At 39.1% G+C, this 22,213-nt stretch overlaps 1 protein-coding gene across 6 annotated transcripts in view; it reads left to right on the forward strand.

Moving 5' to 3' along the window:
- Positions 1-22,213, forward strand: part of PLEKHA1 (pleckstrin homology domain containing A1) — a 58,895-nt gene that overhangs the window by 17,953 nt on the left and 18,729 nt on the right. For 4 of the 6 annotated variants that reach the window (XM_032608196.1, XM_032608194.1, XM_032608195.1 and 1 more), the window contains exons 3-5: positions 8,254-8,310; positions 10,545-10,590; positions 16,776-16,873. In XM_032608196.1, the coding sequence (XP_032464087.1) occupies positions 8,254-8,310; positions 10,545-10,590; positions 16,776-16,873 (201 nt within the window). Of the gene's footprint in view, positions 1-8,253; positions 8,311-10,544; positions 10,591-16,775; positions 16,874-22,213 lie in introns of those variants that run through there. The other 2 variants (XM_032608198.1, XM_032608197.1) reach the window with 2 other exon arrangements.

Raw genomic sequence — 22,213 nt, forward strand, 5'->3', positions numbered from 1 at the left:
ACATTGGTAGTGGTTAGGAGATCTTGAAGATATTTTAACATTTCATTTTCTTATCCAAAATTTTTAAAAAAACCTTTAAACATAAAACATTTTATATAAAAACACAACCATTTAAAGGTATATATTAAAATTTATAATTTTATTTTATATACATATTTATGGAGATTTAAATTTGGAAGCTTGTACATAGTCTGTAGTTTAAAGCAGAACATAATAGAGTTGTAGTTTACATAGAAACTACAGGTTTTGAAAAGACCTGTCCCTGTAAACAATAATCAGTTCATGTTTGTGAATCTTAAGTCTTTTAAATGTCTAGGCTTCCATAGAATTAACTGTTTCTGCTAAGCTTATAGAGGTTTGAGAAAGGTACCTCCTAATCATTCCTGAAAACAAGCCCACAGATTTTTTTTTTTTAATATTTATTTATTTATGTGGCTGCATCGGGGTCTTAGATGCGGCATGTGGGATCTTTTGTTGCCACATCTGGGCTTCTCTCTAGCTGTGGTGCATGGGCTCCAGAGGAGGGTTCCCTTTTCTCCACACCTTCTCCTGCACTTATTGTTTGTAGATTTTTTGATAATGGCCGTTCTGCCGGTGTGAGGTGATACCTCATTGTAGTTTTGATTTGCATTTCTCTAATGATTAGTGATGTTGAGCATCCTTTCATGTGTTTGTTGGCAATCTGCATATCTTCTTTGTAGAAATGTCTATTTAGGTCTTCTGCCCATTTTTAGATTGGGTTGTTTGATTTTTTTGATATTGAGCTGCATGTGCTGCTTGTATATTTTGGAGATTAATCCTTTGTCATTTGCTTCATTTGCAAATATATTCTCCCATTCTGAGGATTGTCTTTTCGTCTTGTTTATGGTTTCCTTTGCTGTGCAAAAGCTTTTAAGTTTCATTAGGTCCCATTTGTTTATTTTTGTTTTTATTTCCATTTCTCTAGGAGCTGAGTCAAAAAGGATCTTGCTGTGGTTTATGTCATAGAGTGTTCTGCCTATGTTACCCTCTAAGAGTTTTATAGTGTCTGGCCTTAAATTTAGGTCTTTAATCCATTTTGAGTTTATTTTTGTGTATGGTGTTAGGGAGTGTTCTAATTTCATTCTTTTACATGTAGCTGTCTAGTTTTCCCAGCACCACTTATTGAAGAGGCTGTCTTTTCTCCATTGTATACTCTTGCCTCCTTTATCAAAGATAAGGTGACCATATGTGTGTGGGTTTATCTCTGGCCTTTCTATCCTGTTCCATTAATCTATATTTCTGTTTTTGTGCCCGTACCATACTGTCTTGATTACTGTAGCTTTGTAGTATAGTCTGAAGTCAGGGAGCCTGATTCCTCCAGCTCCATTTTTCTTTCTCAAGATTGCTTTGGCTATTCGGGGTCTTTTGTGTTTCCATACAAATTGTGTGATTTTTTGTTCTAGTTCTGTGAAAAATGTCATTGGTAGTTTGATAGGGATTGCATTGAATCTGTAGATTGCTTTGGGTAGTATAGTCTTTTTCACAGTGTTGATTCTTCCAGTCCAAGAACTTGGTATATCTCTCCATCTGTTTGTATCATCTTTAATTTCTTTCATCAGTTTCTTATAGTTTTCTGCATACAGGTCTTTCGTCTCCTTAGGTAGGTTTATTCCTAAGTATTTTCTTCTTCTTGTTGCAGTGGTAAATGGGAGTGTTTCCTTAATTTCTCTTTCAGATTTTTCATCATTAGTGTATAGGAATGCAAGAGATTTCTGTGCATTAATTTTGTGTCCTGCTACTTTACCAAGTTCATTGATTTGCTCTAGTAGTTTTCTGGTAGCATCTTTAGGATTCTCTATGTATAGTATCACGTCATCTGCAGACAGTGACACTTTTACTTCTTTTCCAATTTGTATTCCTTTTATTTATTTTTCTTTTCTGATTGCTGTGGCTAAAACTTCCAAAACTGTGTTGAATAATAGTGGTGAGGGTGGGCATCATTGTCTTGTTCCTGATTTTAGAGGAAATGGTTTCAGTTTTTCACCATTGAGAATGATGTTGGCTGTGGGTTTGTCATATATGGCCTTTATTATGTTGAGGTAAGTTCCCTCTGTGCCTACTTTCTGGAGAGTTTTTATCATAAATGGGTGTTGAATTTTGTCGAAAGCTTTCTCTGCATCTATTGAGATGATCATATGGTTTTTCTCCTTCAATTTGTTAATATGGTTTATGACATTGATTGATTTGCGTGTACTGAAGAGTCCTTGCATTCCTGGGATAAACCCCACTTGATCATGGTGTATGATCCTTTTAATGTGCTGTTGGATTCTGTTTTCTAGTATTTTGTTGAGGATTTTTGCATCCATGTTCATCAGTGATATTGGTCTGTAGTTTTCTTTTTTTGTGACATCTTTGGTTTTAGTATCAGGGTGATGGTGGCCTCATAGAGTGAGTTTGGGAGTGTTCTTCTCTCTGCTGTATTTTGGAAGAGTTTGAGAAGGATAGGTGTTAGCTGCTCTCTAAATGTTTGCTGGAATTTGCCTGTGAAGCCATTTGGTCCTGGGCTTTTTGTTTGTTAGAAGATTTTTAATCACAGTTTCAATTTCAGTGCTTGTGACTGCTCTGTTTATATTTTCTATTTCTTCCTGGCTCAGTCTCGGAAGGTTGTGCTTTTCTAAGAATTTGTTCATTTCTTCTAGGTTGTCTGCTTTATGGGCATATAGTTGTTTGTAGTAATCTGTCATGATTCTTTGTATTTCTGCAGCGTCAGTTGTTACTTCTCCTTTTTCTTTTCTAATTCTGTTGATTTGAGTCTTCTCTCTTTTTTTCTTGATGAGTCTGGCTACTGGTTTCAATTCTGTTTATCTTCTCAAAGAACCAGCTTTTAGTTTTATTGATCCTTGCAATTGTTTCCTTCATATTTTTCATTTATTTCTGATCTGATCTTTATGATTTCTTTCCTTCTCCTACCTTTAGGGTTTTTTTGTTCTTCTTTCTCTAATTGCTTTAGGTGTAAGGTTAGGTAGTTTATTTGAGATGTTTCTTTTTTCTTGAGGTAGGATTGTATTGCTGTAAACTTCCCTCTTAGAACCGCTTTTGCTGTATCCCATAGGTTTTGGGTTGTCGTGTTTTCATTGTCATTTGTTTCTAGGTATTTTTTGATTTCCTCTTTGATTTCTTCCATGATCTCTTGGTTATTTAGTAGTGTATTGTTTAGTCTCCATGTGTTTGTATTTTTTACAGTTTTTTCCCTGTGATTGATATCTAGTCTCATAGCGTTGTGGTCGGAAAAGATATTTGATACGATTTCAATTCTCTTAAATTTACCAAGGCTTGATTTGTGACCCAAGATATGGTCTATCCTGGAGAGTGTTCCATGAGCACTTGAGAAGAAAGTGTGTTCTGTTTTTTTTGGATGGAATGTCCTATAAATATCAGTTAAGTCCATCTTATCTAATATGTCATTTAAAGCTTGTGTTTCCTTATTTATTTTCATTTTGGATGATCTGTCCATTGGTGAAAGTGCGGTATTAAAGTCCCCTACCCTTGTGTTACTGTCGATTTCCCCTTTTATGGCTGTTAGCATTTGCCTTATGTATGGAGGTGCTCTTATGTTGGGTGCATAAACATTTACAGTTGTTATATCTTCTTCTTGGATTGATCCCTTGATCATTAGGTAGTGTCCTTCTTTGTCTCTTGTAATAGTCTTTATTTTAAAGTCTATTTTATCTGATATGAGAATTGCTACTCCAGCTTTCTTTTGATTTCCATTTGCATGGAATACTTTTTTCCATCCCTTCACTTTCAGTCTGTATGTGTCCCTAGGTCTGAAGTGGGTCTCTTGTAGACAGCATATATACAGGTCTTGTTTTTGTATCCATTCAGCCAGTCTGTGTCTTTTGGTTGGAGCATTTAATCCATTTACATTTAAGGTAATTATCGATATATATGTTCCTATTACCATTTTCTCAATTGTTTTGGGTTTGTTTTTGTAGGTGTTTACCTTCTCTTGTGTTTCCCGCCTAGAGAAGTTCCTTTAGCATTTGTTGTAAAGCTGGTTTGGTGGTGCTGAATTCTCTTAACTTTTGCTTGTCTGTAAATGTTTTAATTTCTCCATCGAATCTGAATGAGGTCCTTGCTGGGTAGAGTAATCTTGGTTGTAGCTTTTTCCCTTTCATCGCTTTAAATATGTCCTGCCACTCCTTTCTGGCTTGCAGAGTTTCTGCTGAAAGATCAGCTGTTAACCTTATGGGGATTCCCTTGTATGTTATTTGTTGCTTTTTCCTTGCTGCTTTTAATATTTTTTCTTTGTATTTAATTTTTGATAGTTTGATTAATATGTGTCTTGGTGTGTTTCTCCTTGGATTTATCCTGTATGGGACTCTCTGTGCTTCCTGGACTTCATTGACTGTTTCCTTTCCCATGTTAAGGAAGTTTTCAACTATAATGTCTTCAAATATTTTCTCAGTCCGTTTCTTTTTCTCTTCTTCTGGGACCCCTATAATTCAAATGTTGGTGCGTTTAATGTTGTTCCAGAAGTCTCTGAGATTGTCCTCAATTTTTTCATTCTTTTTTCTTTATTCTGCTCTGCTGTAGTTATTTCCACTATTTTATCTTCCAGTTCACTTATCTGTTTCTCTGCCTCAGTTATTCTGCTATTGATTCCTTCTAGAGAATTTTTAATTTCATTAATTGTGTCGTTCATCATTGTTTGTTTGCTCTTTAGTTCTTCTAGGTCCTTGGTAAACGTTTCTTGTATTTTCTCCATTCTGTTTCCAAGAATTTGGATCATCTTCACTATCATTACTCTGAATTCTTTTTCAGGTAGACTGCCTATTTCTTCTTCATTTGTTAGGTCTGGTGGGTTTTTATCTTGCTCCTTCATCTGCTGCATATTTCTCTGTCTTCTCATTTTGCTTAACTTGCTGTGCTTAACTTGCTGTGCTCCATTTCGTAGGCTGCAGGTTCATAGTTCCTGTTGTTTTTAGTGTCTGCCCCCAGTGGGTAAGGTTGGTTCAGGGTTGTGTAGGCTTCCTGGTGGAGGAGACTGGTGCCTATGTTCTGGTGGGTGGGGCTGGATCTTGACTTTCTGGTGGGCAGGGCTATGTCCAATGGTGTGTTTTGGGGTGTCTGTGAACTTAGTATCATTTTAGGCAGCCTCTCTGCTAATAGGTGGGTTGTATTCCTGTCTTGCTAGTTTGGCATGGGGCGTCCAACACTGGAGCTTGCTGGCCATTGGGTGGAGCTGGGTTTTAGTGTTGAGATGGAGATCTCTGGGAGAGCTCTTGCTGATTGATATTACATAGGGCCGGGAGGTCTCTGGTGGTCCAATGTCCTGAACTTGGCTCTCCCGCCTCAGAGGCTCAGGCCTGACACCAGGCCGGAGCACCAAGAGTCTGTCAGCCACATGGCTCAGAAGAAAAGGGAGGGAAAAAAAAGTAAGTAAATAAATGAATAAAATAATTTTAAAATATTATTAAAATAAAAAAGTAATAAAAAAAAGAGAGCAACCAAACCAATAAACAAATCCACCAATGATAACAAGCACTAAAAACTATACTAAGATAAACATAAAGATCAGAGACATGTCAGTCGTAGACAGCAAACCCCAAGTCTTCAGTTGCTTCTAAAGTCCACCGCCTCAATTTTGGCTTGATTTGTTGTCTATTCAGGTATTCCACAGATGCAGGGTACCTCAGGTTGATTGTGGGGATTTAATCCGCTGCTCCTGAGGCTGCTGGGAGAGATTTCCCTTTCTCTTCATTCTTTGCACAGCTTCTGGGGTTCAGCTTTGGTTTTGTCCTCACCTCTGCATGTAGGTTGCCCTCAGCCTTCTGTTCCTACCCAGACAGGACGGGGTTAAAGCAGCAGCTGATTAGGGAGCTCTGGCTCATTCAAGCTAGGGGGTGGGAGGGGTACGGTAGTTAGAGTTGGAACGTGGGAGGAACCTGTGGGAGGAACCTGCAGCGGCAGAGGCTGGCGTGACACTGCAACAGCCTGAGGCGTGCTGTGTGTTCTCCCAGGGAAGTTGTCCCTGGATCGTGGGACCCTGGCAGTGGCGGGCTGCAAAGGCTCCTGAGCACGGGTGTGGATAGTGACCTGTGCTCACACACAGGGTTCCTGGGGCTGCAGCAGCAGCATTAGTGTTTCACGCCCATCTCTGGGGTCTGAGCTGATAGCTGTGGCTTGCGCCTGTCTCTGGAGCTCATTAAGGCAGTGCTCTGCCTTCTGTGGGCAGACAGGGAAGGATTCCCCTCTCCTCACACACCCTGAAACAATGGTCTCTTGCCTCTTAGGCAGGTACAGACTTTTTCCCGGACTCCCTCCCAGCTAGCTGTGGCGCAGCCCGCTTCAGGCTGTGTTCACGCAGCCAACCCCAGTCCTGTCTCTGGGATCTGACCTCCGAAGCCCGAGCCTCAGCTCCCAGCCCTGACCTGCCCCGGCAGGTGAGCACACAAGCCTCTCCGGCTGGTGAGTGCTGGTTGGCACCGATCCTCTCTGTGCGGGAATCTTTCCGCTTTGCCCTCTGCACCCCTGTTGCTGTGCTCTCCTCCATGGCTCTGAAGCTTCCCCCCTGCCCACCCCCCCTCCCACCCCCATCTCTGCCAGTGAAGGGGCTTCCTAGTGTGTGGAAACTTTTCCTCCTTCACAGCTCCCTCCCAGAGGTACAGGTCCCATCCCTATTCTTTTGTCTCTGTTTTTTCTTTTTTCTTTTACCCTACCCAGGTACGTGGGGAGTTTCTTGCATTTTGGGAAGTCTGAGGTCTTCTGCTAGCATTCAGTTGGTGTTCTGTAGGAGTTGTACCACCTGTAGATGTATTTTTGATGTATTTGTGGGGAGGAAGGTGATCTCCATGTCTTACTCCTCTGCCATCTTGAAGGTCCCAAAAGGTTGATTCTTAATCTACAGTGGAGGAAACATTCAAAATCAAGATTGTTTTACTTTTACTTTTGAAATCTGTCAGTCTTTATGTTTATTACTTTTTTCCAGATTCTTTTATCTGATTTTCCCACCTTCATCTTCCCCCTTTATATAATCCATCCAGTTTGTTATAAGATATATTAATTAAAACACAGTTTGATTACAGAACTGCTCACAAAGCCTTCTTTAATGTTTTCAAATTCTTAACAGTATAAATTCCTTGCTAGTTTGTTTCTTATTTAGGTCCTGTATAATTAGGTTCTTAGTTCAAGTTCCTAAACTGCTGTTTCTTTCTTCAGCCCTATACGACTATATTACGGCCCAACACAGCCTTTTTCCCATTTCAGTAGAGAGCCTCTGGACATCCTCATCTGCTTGCTGTAGCTCATCTGTTTTCTCTGCCTGGAATATTCTGTCTCCTGCTTTTTGTGTTTCAGAATTTTTCTTTAATAAAGTACAGCTTAAAAGCCCTTCATTCTTTCACTGAGTCTTTCCTGATAGCCTCAGCATGAAATGATTCTCCTTCTTCTTAATTTACCCTTAGCTCTTTTAAGACACAAACTACATCTTAAACTTGTTAAGGGAAGAATAAAAATAGTTTTTATGAAAGTGCCAATATATACATTCCCTGAATATGGTTTTAAAAGTATCAATAATTTTTTGGAAAAATGGTATAAATGTAGATTAGTTATGGTGTAATAAATACTAATATAATTTAAATGAGGGAAAATTCAGTCTTTTTCAAGAGTTTTTTTTTTTTTTTTTTTTTTTGCGGTACGCGGGCCTCTCACCGTTGCGGCCTCTCCCGTCGCGGAGCACAGGCTCCAGACGCACAGGCTCAGCGGCATTGGCTCACGGACCCAGCCGCTCCGCGGCATGCGGGATCCTCCCGGACCGGGGCACGAACCCGCGTCCCCCGCATCGGCAGGCGGACTCCCAACCACTGCGCCACCAGGGAAGCCCCAAGAGATATATTTGATTTAAAAATTTTAATAAAACAAAATTACATGTATACTCTTTTGAAATTTCTTACATTTGTGTTTGTTTTATGTCTAAATATTTTTCCCCATTGCTTTCTGGAGTAAAATCTGATCTTGTTTATGAAAAAGAAAAGTTTAGATACAGTGCTAACAAAATAGCCTTTTAGTTATAAAATGCATTGTGGTGGAGCAGACTAGAGTTCAGTTTTGTTATCCATGTTGTCCACTTGATTTCAGACTTAGTAAATACTTGAACTGGAAAGTTAATTTGTAAAGTGTGACATTTAAAAAAATCTGATTTCTTAACTTTTTTTGGTGTGTGTAGAACATTTTATATGAAATAAATTTGTAATGTTGGATAATAATTATATACTAATAATCTGTTTATAGAACCTGCCTTCTGGATCATCACGTGTTGGAGCCATTAAACTTACCTACATTTCAAAGGTAGTCTCTCTGTATTGTCTTACATTCATGCATGAATTAAAATCCCTTAGAATGAGAGTGTGAATAAAAGGAGCCATCTCCTCTCTTTGCCATTTAAGATGATGTTCTGGTTCATATTACATTGAAAACAGTACCTGATTACTATGTTTAGGAAGTTCTTTGATAAAATTAGGAAGAATATGGAGTTAAATTACAGGATGTGGCAAATTGAAAAGTTAACATTAACTTTTATGATCAGGTATGTGAACGTCAGAAGGGGAGATTCGTATGTTAACAATTAGGTTCTGTCTTTGGGAAATCTGGAGAAGATTTTTCTAAGTCTGTATTTATTTATTTAAACTGTAATTTTTAATCTCATTACCTTTGTTCCTTTATGTTTTACTTTGAGGAAAATATGAACCATCTTCATGATAAAAGATGGGTTTTTTTCCCTCATTTGACTTTGTCTCTACTAACTTGTTTTCTTGTTTGTTGATTTTTCTGGAATTTTTGCAATACTGTTTTTCTTTTCTTTTCAGAAATTTAGATTTGGTATTAGGTAGTTTTTTCCCTCTTATTGTCTTTTCTTAGTGTTTTGGGAACTGAGATAGAGAGATGCTGAGGAACTAGTTTTGTTTTACACAAAGTAATAAGCTTGATGATGACTTAAATGAGATATGAAAAGTAGCAACTCAGTATGATTAATATGTATACATACTATTATGCATACACTGAGATTTGTTAGCAAAGGTCTTCAACAGAAGAACAATTTACAAGTGTGCCTCTATTTAAAAGAAAGATATTTTGATTTTAAAAAGCTGTTATCAGCATCATAATAGAGCTATTCATTCTCATTGACCAAAAAAATTACATATTTAAAGGGAACCATTTTATGTTAAAGCCATATTATGTAAATTTGCAAAAGACAAATATTGTTGAAGTATATCTCAAGTGTTCCTGTTAATTTAAGACATTTAGTAATACTTCAGGGTATCTTACAGCTTAAATTCTATAGAGACTATCATTAGGAAGCAAGTGTAGAATTCCATTGTAGAATAAATTGTAGATAATTCTGGCCCCCCCCTCCCCTTTACTTGATTGCCTACAGTAAAGGTATACTACAATGTAAATACGCTGCCAGGGACCTTTGACTCTTAATGAAGTGATGTGGAAAGGCCTGTTTTCTTGGAACAGGCATTTGAGGTAGAAATTGCCCATGTGCCTGTATCTTTTCAATTGCTTGTTGCCTGGTCTTTTTAAAAATTAAGGTATTAACTCAGCAAAGCAGGCAGACTGACTGGCCGGCTGCATTCCCCTCCTCCATTGCTTCCTTTTTAAAATATAACCTTCCCTGTGTAGTTCTGTTAGGTTTCATCTCTGTCCCATAGCTTACTGAAGTTTGAATTGTACACCTTGTACTCTACTTTAGACATGCCACTTTTTCCTCAGAATTTATTCCTGGAACAAATTTCATTGTGACTCAGTGCTCAATTTGTAGTTGAGATCAGTCAGGAACCCCAGACTTAGAATTCCTTCTGAAGGTACAGAACAGATGCTACAGTTGTAAGTTCTAACACTGGGCAACAGCATGGCAACAGGCATGAATGGGCTTCCATGTGAGCTACTTTATTTAAAGGGCTAGCAGCAACCAGGTGCAACTAGTTGCTTCACCTTCTAAACGGAACCATGTGCTGCTTTTAGTAAAGGAGGGGCCCATTATCCTAGAGTATTTTAATGTACAAGTGGGAATCCAGTGCCATTTTGATTTCCTCATTGCAGGTTAATGCCTTCTGGATTTTTGGACTTTATTAAATATACAATCTCTCCCTTACCCACCACCATTTCCTCATGCAGTTCACAGCTAATTTAGAAATATGCAATTTGGCAAGAATTCATAGTTTCTGTGGAGTATTCATTGAGGGTATTTTGGAAACTACATTAAACCAAAAATATGTGTATGTGTGACATAAAACTTAATGGTTTATTTTCAATTTCTTTGCACTTCCTTTGAAGAAAAAACAATTTTGTTCAAAGAGAGCATGGAAGTATCATTTGTTTTAAACATCTTAAAGTTGGGACCCATATTCTAAATTTAATTTACGGTTCTTTTACAGTTGCCTTAAAGTTTAATTTTAGATCTGTGTGCTAAATGTGTATGATTACTGGGAAATCATACATGTGGAATTCACGTAGTGTTTAAGGTTGATTATAGTAGCACATGAAGAAGTGAGTGATTCATCTCTCTTTCTTGTTAGGTTAGCGATGCAACTAAGCTAAGGCCAAAGGCTGAGTTCTGTTTTGGTGAGTAGCCATATTTTATACGTTAGTTATTTTAAGTTAGGCTAATATCATTTCATCATACTGTAAGAAAAAACAGTCACAGAAAACCACACAACACAATCTTACAGGGTAATGAATTATTCTAAGGCAAATTCCCTTGAAGCTATCATCTGGTGAAGAAATAAAACTGCTCCCCAACCCCTGAAGCCTCTTTCCTGTGTCCCATCCCAGTCACAACCTCCTCCCACTCAGCCCATGTGTAATCATTATCTAGACATTTATAGTGATCACGTCCAGCGAGATTAATTTTAAACGCTCTACCCGATATTATTTGATATTCAATACTTAAATAACAGAAAGGATTTAGTTTGCAGCTTATGGGTAATGAGAAGTTTACGGTTTGGGAGCAAGGGTAGTTGAGGGTATTGGATTAAGTGCTCAGTGAACATGAAATGAATGTCCGGTGTACGCACTGTGCTTGCCATGGGACTATGAGAGTAGTAAGAAGCAATTGCCGCCCTTAAGAATCTCACGGGCTGGCTGTGTCACAGGCAGATACCGTACCAGGGAGTTATCGTTGCATTTATCACAGGCGGTAGATAAAGCAATGTACAGTCTATTCAAGGAAGAGCTTCAGATCCTTTTTGGACATCTTGGGAGTGAAGGGAGCCACACTGGATGAGACTAACCTGATCATCCTTTATCACTGGGGAGAAAAGATGGGAGGACAGAGGCGTGTAGCGGAGAAGAACAAGGTGTGTGCAGAGAACTGAACACTCAGTATAGCTGGAGAGAATGGTGAGAGACTGAAAAGTAAAAAGAGAGGAGCCAGGGTGTAATGTGTTGACAAGCGATTTTTTTTTTTTTTTTTTTTTTGCGGTACGCAGGCCTCTCACTGTTGTGGCCTCTCCCGCTGCGGAGCACAGGCTCCGGACGCGCAGGCTCAGCAGCCATGGCTCACGGGCCCAGCCGCTCCGTGGCATGTGGGATCTTCCTGGACCGGGGCACAAACCCGTGTCCCCTGCATCAGCAGGCGGACTCTCAACCACTGCGCCACCAGGGAAGCCCGACAAGTGATTTTTCTTGTTTGTTTCTTTTATTTTCTGGAAAACGAGAGAAGAGAAATTAGAGAGCATCTGGAAAGTAGATATAAGGTGAAGGAAGTTTTTTTTTTTTCTTATGGATTGGAGAGCTTGATGCAAGTACATTAGTTAAGTGGCTTTTGAACTGCTGTTCCTAACATAGATCCTGAATTAGGGGGAAAGAGGAGGTATGAAGAACATCAAAAGGAAAAGCACAAAGACTCGGTGACTGGCTATGTGGGAGTTGAAGGGAAGAGAGAGGTGTCCAGTAGGTTTGCTTCAAGGAAAGAAATGAGGGATCCAGGAGAGCAGATTAGATAGGGTGAAATGTTCGGTAAGGAGTTTGAACGGTGGGGAAACGTCCAAATGGAAATATTCTGGTGACAGTAATTGAGGACTAGATGGAGCTTGAAGATCAAGAATGGAAAACTTTAGAATCTGTTAAAATAGTGGGTGTACTTGAAGCTGGGAGGATCGATATGCTGTTAGAGCGTATGTTAGTGGACATTAGTGATGAAAGGGATGAAAATTAGGAGTTTCCAGCTGACATCAATAGGGACTATTTTACATTAAAGTAAAAAAGATACTTCTTGGGGTAGAATTGGTGTTAAATTTCTTTGTTTTCTTTTGCTTGAAAAGAGCAGGTTTCTTCTGTAGGCAGTATGTTAGGGATAGCATCTGATGGCAATCATATATATCCAGTAAGAAAATGTGATATCAGCAAGATGTAGTATAGCTGTTCAGAAAATCCTCTATAATGCTTTTATTGCCACTAAGAAACTAATAAAAAGTCATGTATTTATTACAAATTTATAATTTTTGGTTGCTAAATAGGAAAATGCCTCAGAACCTTGTTGAATGGAAGGCTACTGGGGCAAGTCAAGTGATAGAGAACTTTATATTTTAGAGTGTATCATGTGCATACTCTTGACAGGTCTTTAATGTAAAATCTCAAACATACAGTTTGAAGGGCTAGCAATATACAGTAAAAGATTTGCTATTCAGTTATTGGGGTATTTAGAATGAGTGATTTTAGTTGAAATCAGAGATTAACAGTTATTTATTGGTCTGCCAGCAGTTTATTGGTCCTTTACTATTAGAGGGAGTAAAGATTCATAAAATGTTTGCCTTCAGAGAGAGGCACTGGCTTCTAAAATGGAACTACAGCTTCCATTCAAAATGGCAACATAAAGACTTTCCTTCCCTGTTTCCTCTCAGATTGCCCCCAAACAGTGAGAACAAGAAACATCCAAACCATCTTTGCTGAAGCTAGCAGATTTCTGTAATCCACAGTGTATAAAGATGGAAAGTGGATGGAGGAGGAATAAATGACTTGACAGAGTAGAAGAGACCAGTGGAAGGTAGCTATTTCCATGTCCTGCCCCCACGCCAGCTCTGGATAGACTAGGTGTTGGCTCTGGTCTGGGGAGGCAACAGGGAGGAGGTACCCAACACAGGGACTTTGTTTGCATGTCTACATAGAAACAACCTCTAGTCCCTACCTCCATCTGGCTCCGGCAGGCAGCCACCCTTCCCCCATCCCAGCGAGGAATGGCATGTGTAGTATCTCCAGAAATAGAATCAGTGAGTCTGTGTGCATGGGGACAGTAGTCTCAGAGAAGTGGGGGGATGAGGCATGAAACAGAAAATGGGAGGATTAAATGAAAAAGTCTGCACACTGAATGCAACTCTTTCCTGTGTCCAGGCCCAGAGCACCAGGCAGCCAGGTGGAGGTGGGGCAAGAATCTGAACACCCCAGAGAAGAGAGCCATAGGTACTGACAGCTGGGCATTTCTACCAGAGGAGCTTGCTGTACAGCAAAGCCCACCAGTCAGAAACCCTACATATATTCAAGAGAGCTTCCAATCCGTTTTTTGTTACCTTGTTTTTAAATATGGTACCAAAATGCAATCCTGGTCTTGGCCAGTCCAGGATTGCGTGACATTTGAGAAGAAAGAACTGTCACATAGGAAAAAGAACATGAGACAATGCAAAACTCCGAAGAAGAAGTCAAAGAAAGCTAAAAATAAAACAAAGATAGATAGTAGGAGAGAAATAAGAAAATTAGAGTTTCCATTAAGAAAGCCAACGTCTGACTAATAGAGAAGGAAAGGATGGAGAAAGAGTGGAGATAGAGAAAACGGGAGAAAATTGGCAAAGAAATATAATAAAATGTCTCATAACCGTTTGATCCATAACCATATTTGAACCGTAACCAGTTGATCCTAGGTTGTGAAATGATTTTTGTTTGGAGTCAAGCTAATGTTTATGCTTCAGGTTTTATCCATTTGGTACATTCACTTTGATGGTAAAGACTTGAAATGAAATAAGGGAGTACTTAAGTGAAAAGATAGTAAGCACATAAGCCTCTGCTATGCATTCATTATACACAATGAAACCCTTGCTTTAAAAGCATGGAAACTTACAGGTTTCATACAGTTTATTATTATTATTATTATTAAAAGTTTTTTCCTTCCTTTCCCTGTCCACTGTTCCCCCAGCATTGCTAATATAAGTTTTTTGTAATTTGCTTTACATTTCCCACAATACTTCTTTACTTGGAAACCTCCAAGTGATGATGATGGTGATGATGAAGATGATGAAGGTGATGAAGATGGTGAACAAGAATATCTGTTCTATCCCAGGCACTGTGCTCGTTTCTTTACACAGATCACCTCCACCCCCCAAGGCAGGGATGGGTGGCATTCCACTTCATAGATGAGGAAAACAAGAGTCAGAGATTAAATACATTTTATAAGATGGTATTGCTAGTAAGTGCATGAGCTAGTCAGGTCTGCCAACTCCAGGCTCTGATTCTCCCCCCTGTCATATCGCTGTGCCTTTTCCTGCCATTAAATAATGCTTAAATCACATGATTTTTTATTGAGACTGCAAAGTGTGCTGAGAGTCTTTTTAGAGGTGTATTTGCCTCTCTTCTTTCCCTTCAAAGAGATCCTTATATAAATGTTATTTATTCAAAAATATGTGTATTAAGCACTTTATAGCAGGTGTAGTGTATTACCAAGAGCTTAGATTTTTAAACTCTTGAGATGTTTTAGGTAGCTGCCAAAACAACATTGAGGGGGAAAATAGCTGTTATGAGGAGAGCTCAGCTTTAGCCAGAGCTGGAAAAAGGTTGTGAAAGGATGCTTTACTGATTGTTAGAAATTAAAAACAGAAGCTATATACTGACATATATAATAGCCTAGTGAGTTACTAATTTATCTTAATTTATATTTATGGCATTTATAATTTCTCCAATCTCTAGTAAGGTATAAAAGAACAGATTTATAGTGTGTTAAATTTCTTTAGGTCCAAACTAATTGTTTTATAGCACTTCACAAGATAAGACTCTCATATCAATACAAGAAAGCTCTTGTTTAGTGTCTTGGTCTCAGTCTCAATTTCATAATCTTGTGTATTTGAGAAATAAGCTTTTTTCCCTTGAGGGTTTTCATTACCCGCTTCCCTTAGTCACATTCAGCTGTTAGTATACCATTTAAAATTTTGATGGAGACTTTTGGAAGTTATTTGTATATTTACAAAAAAAAAATTGCAACACTGTAGCTATTCAGATGCCTTATCTCCTAGAATAATGTTTGTTTTTAAAAATAAATCGTGTGATGTATAATTAATAAGCTTTAATTTGAACATTGACTAGTAGTTTGTCAGCAACTATATGCAGGTGTGCTTTGCTTTTTAGAAGTCGGTAGTCACTAAAGGGGTGTATGTAAATTAAATTGCATAAAAAGTTCCAAATGTGTTAAGATTATAAACATAAAGAAAATGCATAAGTGCTGGAAAAATAAAGCTGTTTATTTTTATAATCTTGAGTTGGAGAGACTTTCTTAATATGATGTGAAAGCTAGAATCATTAAAGGAAAAGGAAAAGAAGAAGATTGATAGACTGGTTCTGATTGATCAGAGATACCATGAACTAAGTGAAAAGACAAATGATAGACTGGGAAAAGTACTTGAGATAAAACAAAGGATTAATACAAAAGTGCTTATAAATCAGTAAAAAAAAATCAACAACTCGGGAGAAATATGGATAAAGAAAATAAACAGCTCACAAAACAGATGCAGGTGGCCAATAAACATATAAAGCTAATTGTCTCATTAATCAAAGAAATTCATATTTAAACAAGGTATAATTTTTCACCAGTTAGGTTGACAGAGAGTCAGGAAAACACACCACACTTGGCATTTCAAACCCAGGGCATTTGTTACAGGGAATTGGATAACCAGATGTTGAAAGGCTGAAGGAGCACAAAGGGAATGCTGAAGTAACCCACAAATTAGAACCTGCATGAAGCAGCTACCATCCCCAGGGCTGGAGAGAGGAAAGGGAGGAGATGGTCTTACCAGAACCTAGGACTTTCTGAGGGGACTGCAAGGCTGATGGAGGGAGGGAGCGGCAGAAGAGCCTGGAGCAGTGGCCGTTGTGTGTTGGCTGCTGCTGGAGGGAGACCAGCAAGAGCAGGACTCTGCATGGGAGTCCCCTCCGCCACCTCCCTCCCACCTTCCAGGCTCCCGCCAGGAGCTCCCATCGGCAGAACATGGCCCGTGCTGGCGAGGAAGTCTAGGAAATAATGTCACAGAGCCTTGGGGCTGAAAACAAGAGGTACTGGTGAGGACTATTAGACAAGATAGGCCTTTGGATACACTATTGGTAGGAGTGTAAATGGATTCAGCCTTTGGAGAAGACAATTTACTAATATCTATAAAAATGTTAAATGTGAATTTTCTTTGACCCAGTAAGCCTATGTTAAGAAATTTATCCTATGCTAATGCTATCCCAAGTGTGGAGAAGTATATGTATATGTTTCATTGGGATATTTTATATAGTTTCAAAAATCAGAAATAGCCTAAATGTCCATCGACAGAGGATTGGCTAAATAAATTGTGGTATTTTTACATTTACTGAAAAACGTGGCCATTAAAAATGAGAGTTTTACCTATGTTATTGAGTGATAAAAGAAGTATCACATATGGTCTAACATTTTGTCAAATTCGAGAGTCACAATACTGAAGCTTGCAAGGTTTTTCAGCTGCTGCAGACATAAATTTTGAGGTAACAAGTGCAAAATTTCATATGTTGTAGTTTGTTCTGTCTCTCAACAGTTATGAATGCAGGGATGAGGAAATATTTCCTACAAGCCAATGATCAGCAGGACCTAGTAGAATGGGTAAATGTGTTGAACAAAGCTATAAAAATTACAGTAAGTATTTGTACTTTTTGTGTGAAAAAATTTTAATGTGTGGATGTGATCTTTACTGTCTGTAATGATACTTACTGAGTGTCTTCAGCTTACCAACAGTTTGTCCCAGAGTTACTCAGAGCTTGTTTAAAAGACAGGTTATAATGTGAATGAAATTTCTTGTACATGGTAACTATTGGCCCTTAAAATCAGCCCATAGATGCCTTTTTAACCCATTGTGTACCTAATAAGGGTCTACATTACTGTAGGCTTTTTACAAAAAATTATTTATGATACTTCTATTATTTTTTTTTAACTTTTAAAAAATTTATTTTTGGCTGCTTCGGGTCTTAGTTGCAGCATGCCGGATCTTCGTTTAGGCATGTGGGATCTTTCCTTGCAGCGCACGGGCTTCTCTCTAGTTGTGGCGTGAGGGTTCCAGAGCATGTAGGCTCTGTAGTTTGTGGCATGCAGGCTCTCTGCTTGAGGCGCGCAAGTTCAGTAGTTGTGGCGCTTGGACTTAGTTAACCCGCGTCATGTGGGACCTTAGTTCCCCGACCAGGGATCGAACCTGTGTCCCCTGCATTGGAAGGCAGATTCTTTACCACTGGACCACCAGGGAAGTCCCTTACTGTAGATTTTAACCACTGTTTACAGTAGTGTTTCTAGGGGAAAATGCATGTAGAGTTTTACCTTGAGGATATGTTTTTACCACCCAGGGAAGATTAAGAGACTTCCTGCCACCTACCCAGGGAATAGGAGTGGCATTCCGTCTCTCCTCTAAGCCGTGACTGGGACTGGCGTTAGGTAGGTAGGAGTTGAAGATAGGAGTGGGACAAGGCAGACAAAGGGCTTAGAAATGACATATGGGGATAGGATAGAGACGATCGGAAGAGCTGTGGCACCCAGAGGGTCCTGCCTGCGTGGTCCTTGAGGGGTTTGTCTCAGGCATCGCTTCTTTCCCTCCAGTTCCCGGGCACTTTCCTCCTGTGCTGTAGCTTCCTGCTGCCAACCTGGGCTTCTCTTCTTGGTTTTCTGATGAAATCAATATGTTTTGATTATTTATAGTGTGCCAGGCCTTGCACTGAAGGTTCTACATAAAGTATCTGGAAAAGTGAGACTTAGAAGGATTGAGTAACTTTTATGGGTTAAATGGCTGGTAAGTTGTGGACCCATGAGCCACCCCATCTGCTTGACTCTGGAACCTAACCCTGAAGTGCAGCACCTCACTGCTTCCTGAAAAAAAAGAGCCTCCTTCCTTACTCTTTGACCCTGAAGCAGAAAACAAACTTGGGGGAGAGTTTACTACTGCTGCTGGTGAGCAAGTAGGCAGGAACTGTTCCCTGATGAAGCCTCTCCTTCCCTTTCTCCTCTTTACACACTAGTGGAGAAAACACACACAGCAGGCCCGCATGGGAAGTGTGGGCAAGGAGGTCCTGTGTGAGATTTGTGTAAATTGAAGTGTATTTTTACTAAAATGAGGTTATTTACTGACCCTAAATGACTTACTCTTTAAAAACATATGCCCTGACAGCATATGTTCGTTTCCATTTGAACAAGTGATTCCATATTTATATCACAGCACAATAAAGAGTTAATATAATTAAAGCTGTTCTCAGAGTTAAGTCGATTTTTTATCTTGCACCAGAACAGCTTGTTACCACATGACAGAAAACAGCCACGCACTGCATCTGATCTGTACGTGGAGCAGCAGTTATTTTAGGCTTGTGCAGTTTCAGGAAAGCAATTTTAAACTGATTCGGAAGTTCATTTTCTTAAAAGGTTTTAACTGATTGTTTTTGACTCTTAATAAATAAATATTCCCTATTTGGAAAATTTCTTTAGAACGACAACATGTAGTAACTTTACTGAATTAATCTATTTTTTTTACATTTGCAATGATAAGCAGCAGTGGTTTCTTAGAGCTTTAAGAGAAAAAGGAGTGAATGGTCTCGGGCTTTTTACCATTTGGGAGATTCATGAATTGCTATATCTAATTTATTAATGGTATGAAACCATCTTATACAAGTGACACTTCAAGCTTATTCAAATGCAAGAGAAACTGATTAGGACCTGGGTAATGTTTCAAAGTATGTGGACTTTTAAATAGCTTTTGTGGTCTTGCAGCTGTTACATGTTGAAATTTTTATAGTTTTTAAGATAAATCTGTTGATATTTGTGTTTTTATAATTCACATTTAGAGAATATATATTTAAGATATAGAAATCCGTAGCCAGTCAACAAAGTGATTATAACTATATTAAAGTGAGTATAGAATTGATAGCACTTACTAAAAATCAGTTTTATATAGATACACATTAACTCATAGAATAGCAATGAAAGAATTTCCCATGCTTTAATAAGATATATTTTTAACTTTATTCTTTAAAAAATCTTACCAGTTTTAATTGCATACGCATTTTACACATTTCAGTGCAGAATCTTTAATTTGTCATACTTTACTATGGAAATTGCTGGTGATTTATGTGTAGATTTCTTTGAATATTTCAAGTTTACATTTTTAATATATGTGCAGTTTACCTTTTTGTGGAGTCACTCCAAATGACATTTTGGTGAACCTATATAATTTAGTAGTCTGCTGAGTACAATGTAATATGTAAACTTAAAAGTTTCGGAAATCCAAAATTAGATTTTGGAGGTAGGTCAGAGGTGATTAGAGGGCAGTGGGTAAGGGAATGGTGATTATTTATCTACTTATTAATTATAGTACCATGCCGTCTTAATGGACCATCATCCAACACCATAGTTTATGACTTTCCTTACTTTCATGAAGTCTTTTTGAGTGTGTGTTGGTGGCTACCATTAAAAAATTTTCCCCCTATTTAAAAAAAAGAGAGGAAGAGCAATAGTAGAGGAACAACCCTGAAGGAAATATTGACTAGAGTTTGGAAAATCAAAAAAATTTTTTTAATAAATTTATTTATTTTATTTATTTATTTTTGGCTATGTTGGGTCTTTGTTGCTGCGCGCGGGCTTTCTCTAGTTGCGGCGAGTGGGGGCTACTCTTCGTTGCGGTGTGCGGGCTCCTCATTGCGGTGGCTTCTCTTGTTGCAGAGCACGGGCTCTAGGCGTGCTGGCTTCAGTAGTTGTGGCTCGCGGGCTCAGTAGTTGTAGCTCATGGCTCTAGAGCACAGGCTCAGTAGCTGTGGCACACGGGCTTAATTGCTCCAGGGCATGTGGGATCTTCCTGGACCAGGGCTCAAACCCGTGACCCCTGCATTGGCAGGTGGATTCTTAACCACTGCACCACCAGGGAAGCCCTCAATATTAGATTTTAACCTAAAAATTAATGTTTTTAAATTATGGCCAAAATTCTAAACTTTTTTTTTTTTAATTGACAACTGGGGGTAGACAGAATAAGCTGAATACAGGACTTTAGTCCTAACAGAAGTGTGTGCCCCAAAGCCTGCAGGTCATGGGTAGAGCCCTCAGAAAGATCCTAACACCCAAGAGTTTGTTCTTGCATGCTTTATGTTTCAGTCTTTAAGCCCTGCCATTATTCTCCATTTTGCTCATCTGTTCTCTAGTCATCTTTACCTTTTCTTTTTTCTACTATTAGAATTTCCTACTGTTAGGATCATGTGCAAATGTTTGCCAAAAATACATTCAAATCTCTCACAAAACACCAGTCAGAACAATAAAGGATAGGGAAGCAAGGGAGAGGGGAAAAAGGCAATAGGCAACGAAACCAAGCATGTTCAATGTCTTTGACATTTGCCATCTGTCTAGGGAGGTCACTTTAAAAAAAAAAATGCAATTCTAAGTTAATTGTTGAACTGTAACATTGGAATTACGCTATACTTAGCATTTTATTTTATTATAAGGACAAATGAGAAGCAGTAGGTTTAACAGCATAGGGAAGGATTTTTTTTTTTTTTTTTTTTTTTTTTTTTGCGGTACATGGGCCTCTCACTGTTGTGACCTCTCCCGTTGCGGAGCACAGGCTCCGGACGAGCAGGCTCAGCGGCCATGGCTCAGGGGCCCAGCCGCTCCGCGGCATGTGGGATTTTCCCAGACCGGGGCACGAACCCGTGTGCCCTGCATCGGCAGGCGGACTCTCAACCACTGCGCCACCAGGGAAGCCCAAGGATTTTTAATATACTGTCATTTCTAGAAGAAAAATGGAAAAACCAATGTAAATTTTAGTATATTTTTAGGCTGATATTAAAGGTGTTTTTTAGGATATTCTCATGTATGATTAAGTCCTCAACTTCTTGAGAGAGAATAGCCACTTTTTATATGGGTCACCTTTTAACAGCACATTTCAGCTAATACATAAGTTGAATAGATAATTCTGTCTCTGGTTTCAAATTCTTTAATGCCATTTTCTGTTCTTAAGGATAACTTGGCCACATTGTCAAAATAATTGAAATACATGATGCTGTTCATTAGAAAACACTGGGACTTCCTTAGCACGTTGTTTCTGGGGGCAGTGAACTTTATAGCCCTTTCATTCTTAAGTATTTTTGCAAATCTCGTCAAGTAAAATTCTGTCCATTATCATATTGCCTTTAAAAAGCACTCCAGAATGTGCAACCTCTTAGAAAAAAAGTCTTAGAAGAATTCAGGCTTTCCCCTCCAGAATTCATTTATCTTCTCTGCCTTTCTTTTCCTTCTTTCGTTTTTTTTTTTTTTTTAACTTAAAGTTTTTTTTATTTTTAAATTTTATTTATTTGTTTTTTATTTTTGGTTGCGTTGTGTCTTCATTGCTGCCCATGGGCTTTCTCTAGTTGCAGTAAGTGGGGGCTACTCTTAGTTGCGGTGCGCACAGGCTTCTCATTGTGGTGGCTTCTCTTGTTGCAGAACATGGGCTCTAGGCGCGCAGGCTCCGTAGTTGTGGCGCACAGGCTTAGTCACCCTGCAGCATGTGGGATCTTCCCGGACAAGGGCTTGAACCCATGTCCCCTGCATTGGCAGGCGGATTCTTAACCCTGCGCCACGAGGGAAGCCCCCTTTCTTTTGTTTCTGCCCACGACTGGTATTGTAGTTTAAATAGGGAGAGAGGGTGGAGGGTTGGCCTAAGGCCTGGGGGAGAGAGTCATTAGGGGAAGCATCTAACGGGACAAGATCCCCTGTCCTCGGGATGTTGCAAAATCTTGGGCAGGAATGGAGGAAAGGGAAAGGTAACAGCACAGAGAGGTAATACAATGTCAAGTGCTCTGATAAACTAGGGATGTAGTATAGTGGTTAAGTGTGGAAGAGAGTTACACGAACTTAGCTAGAAAGTGGAACAGCCAGGATCTAAACTGATGTTCCTGGGACTTCCCTGGTGACACAGTGGATGACACTCTGTGCTCCCAATGCAGGGGGCCTGGGTTTGATCCCTGGTCAGGGAACTAG

The sequence above is a fragment of the Phocoena sinus genome, chromosome 16, assembly GCF_008692025.1.
Source record: "Phocoena sinus isolate mPhoSin1 chromosome 16, mPhoSin1.pri, whole genome shotgun sequence".
Classification (NCBI taxonomy): domain Eukaryota; kingdom Metazoa; phylum Chordata; class Mammalia; order Artiodactyla; family Phocoenidae; genus Phocoena; species Phocoena sinus.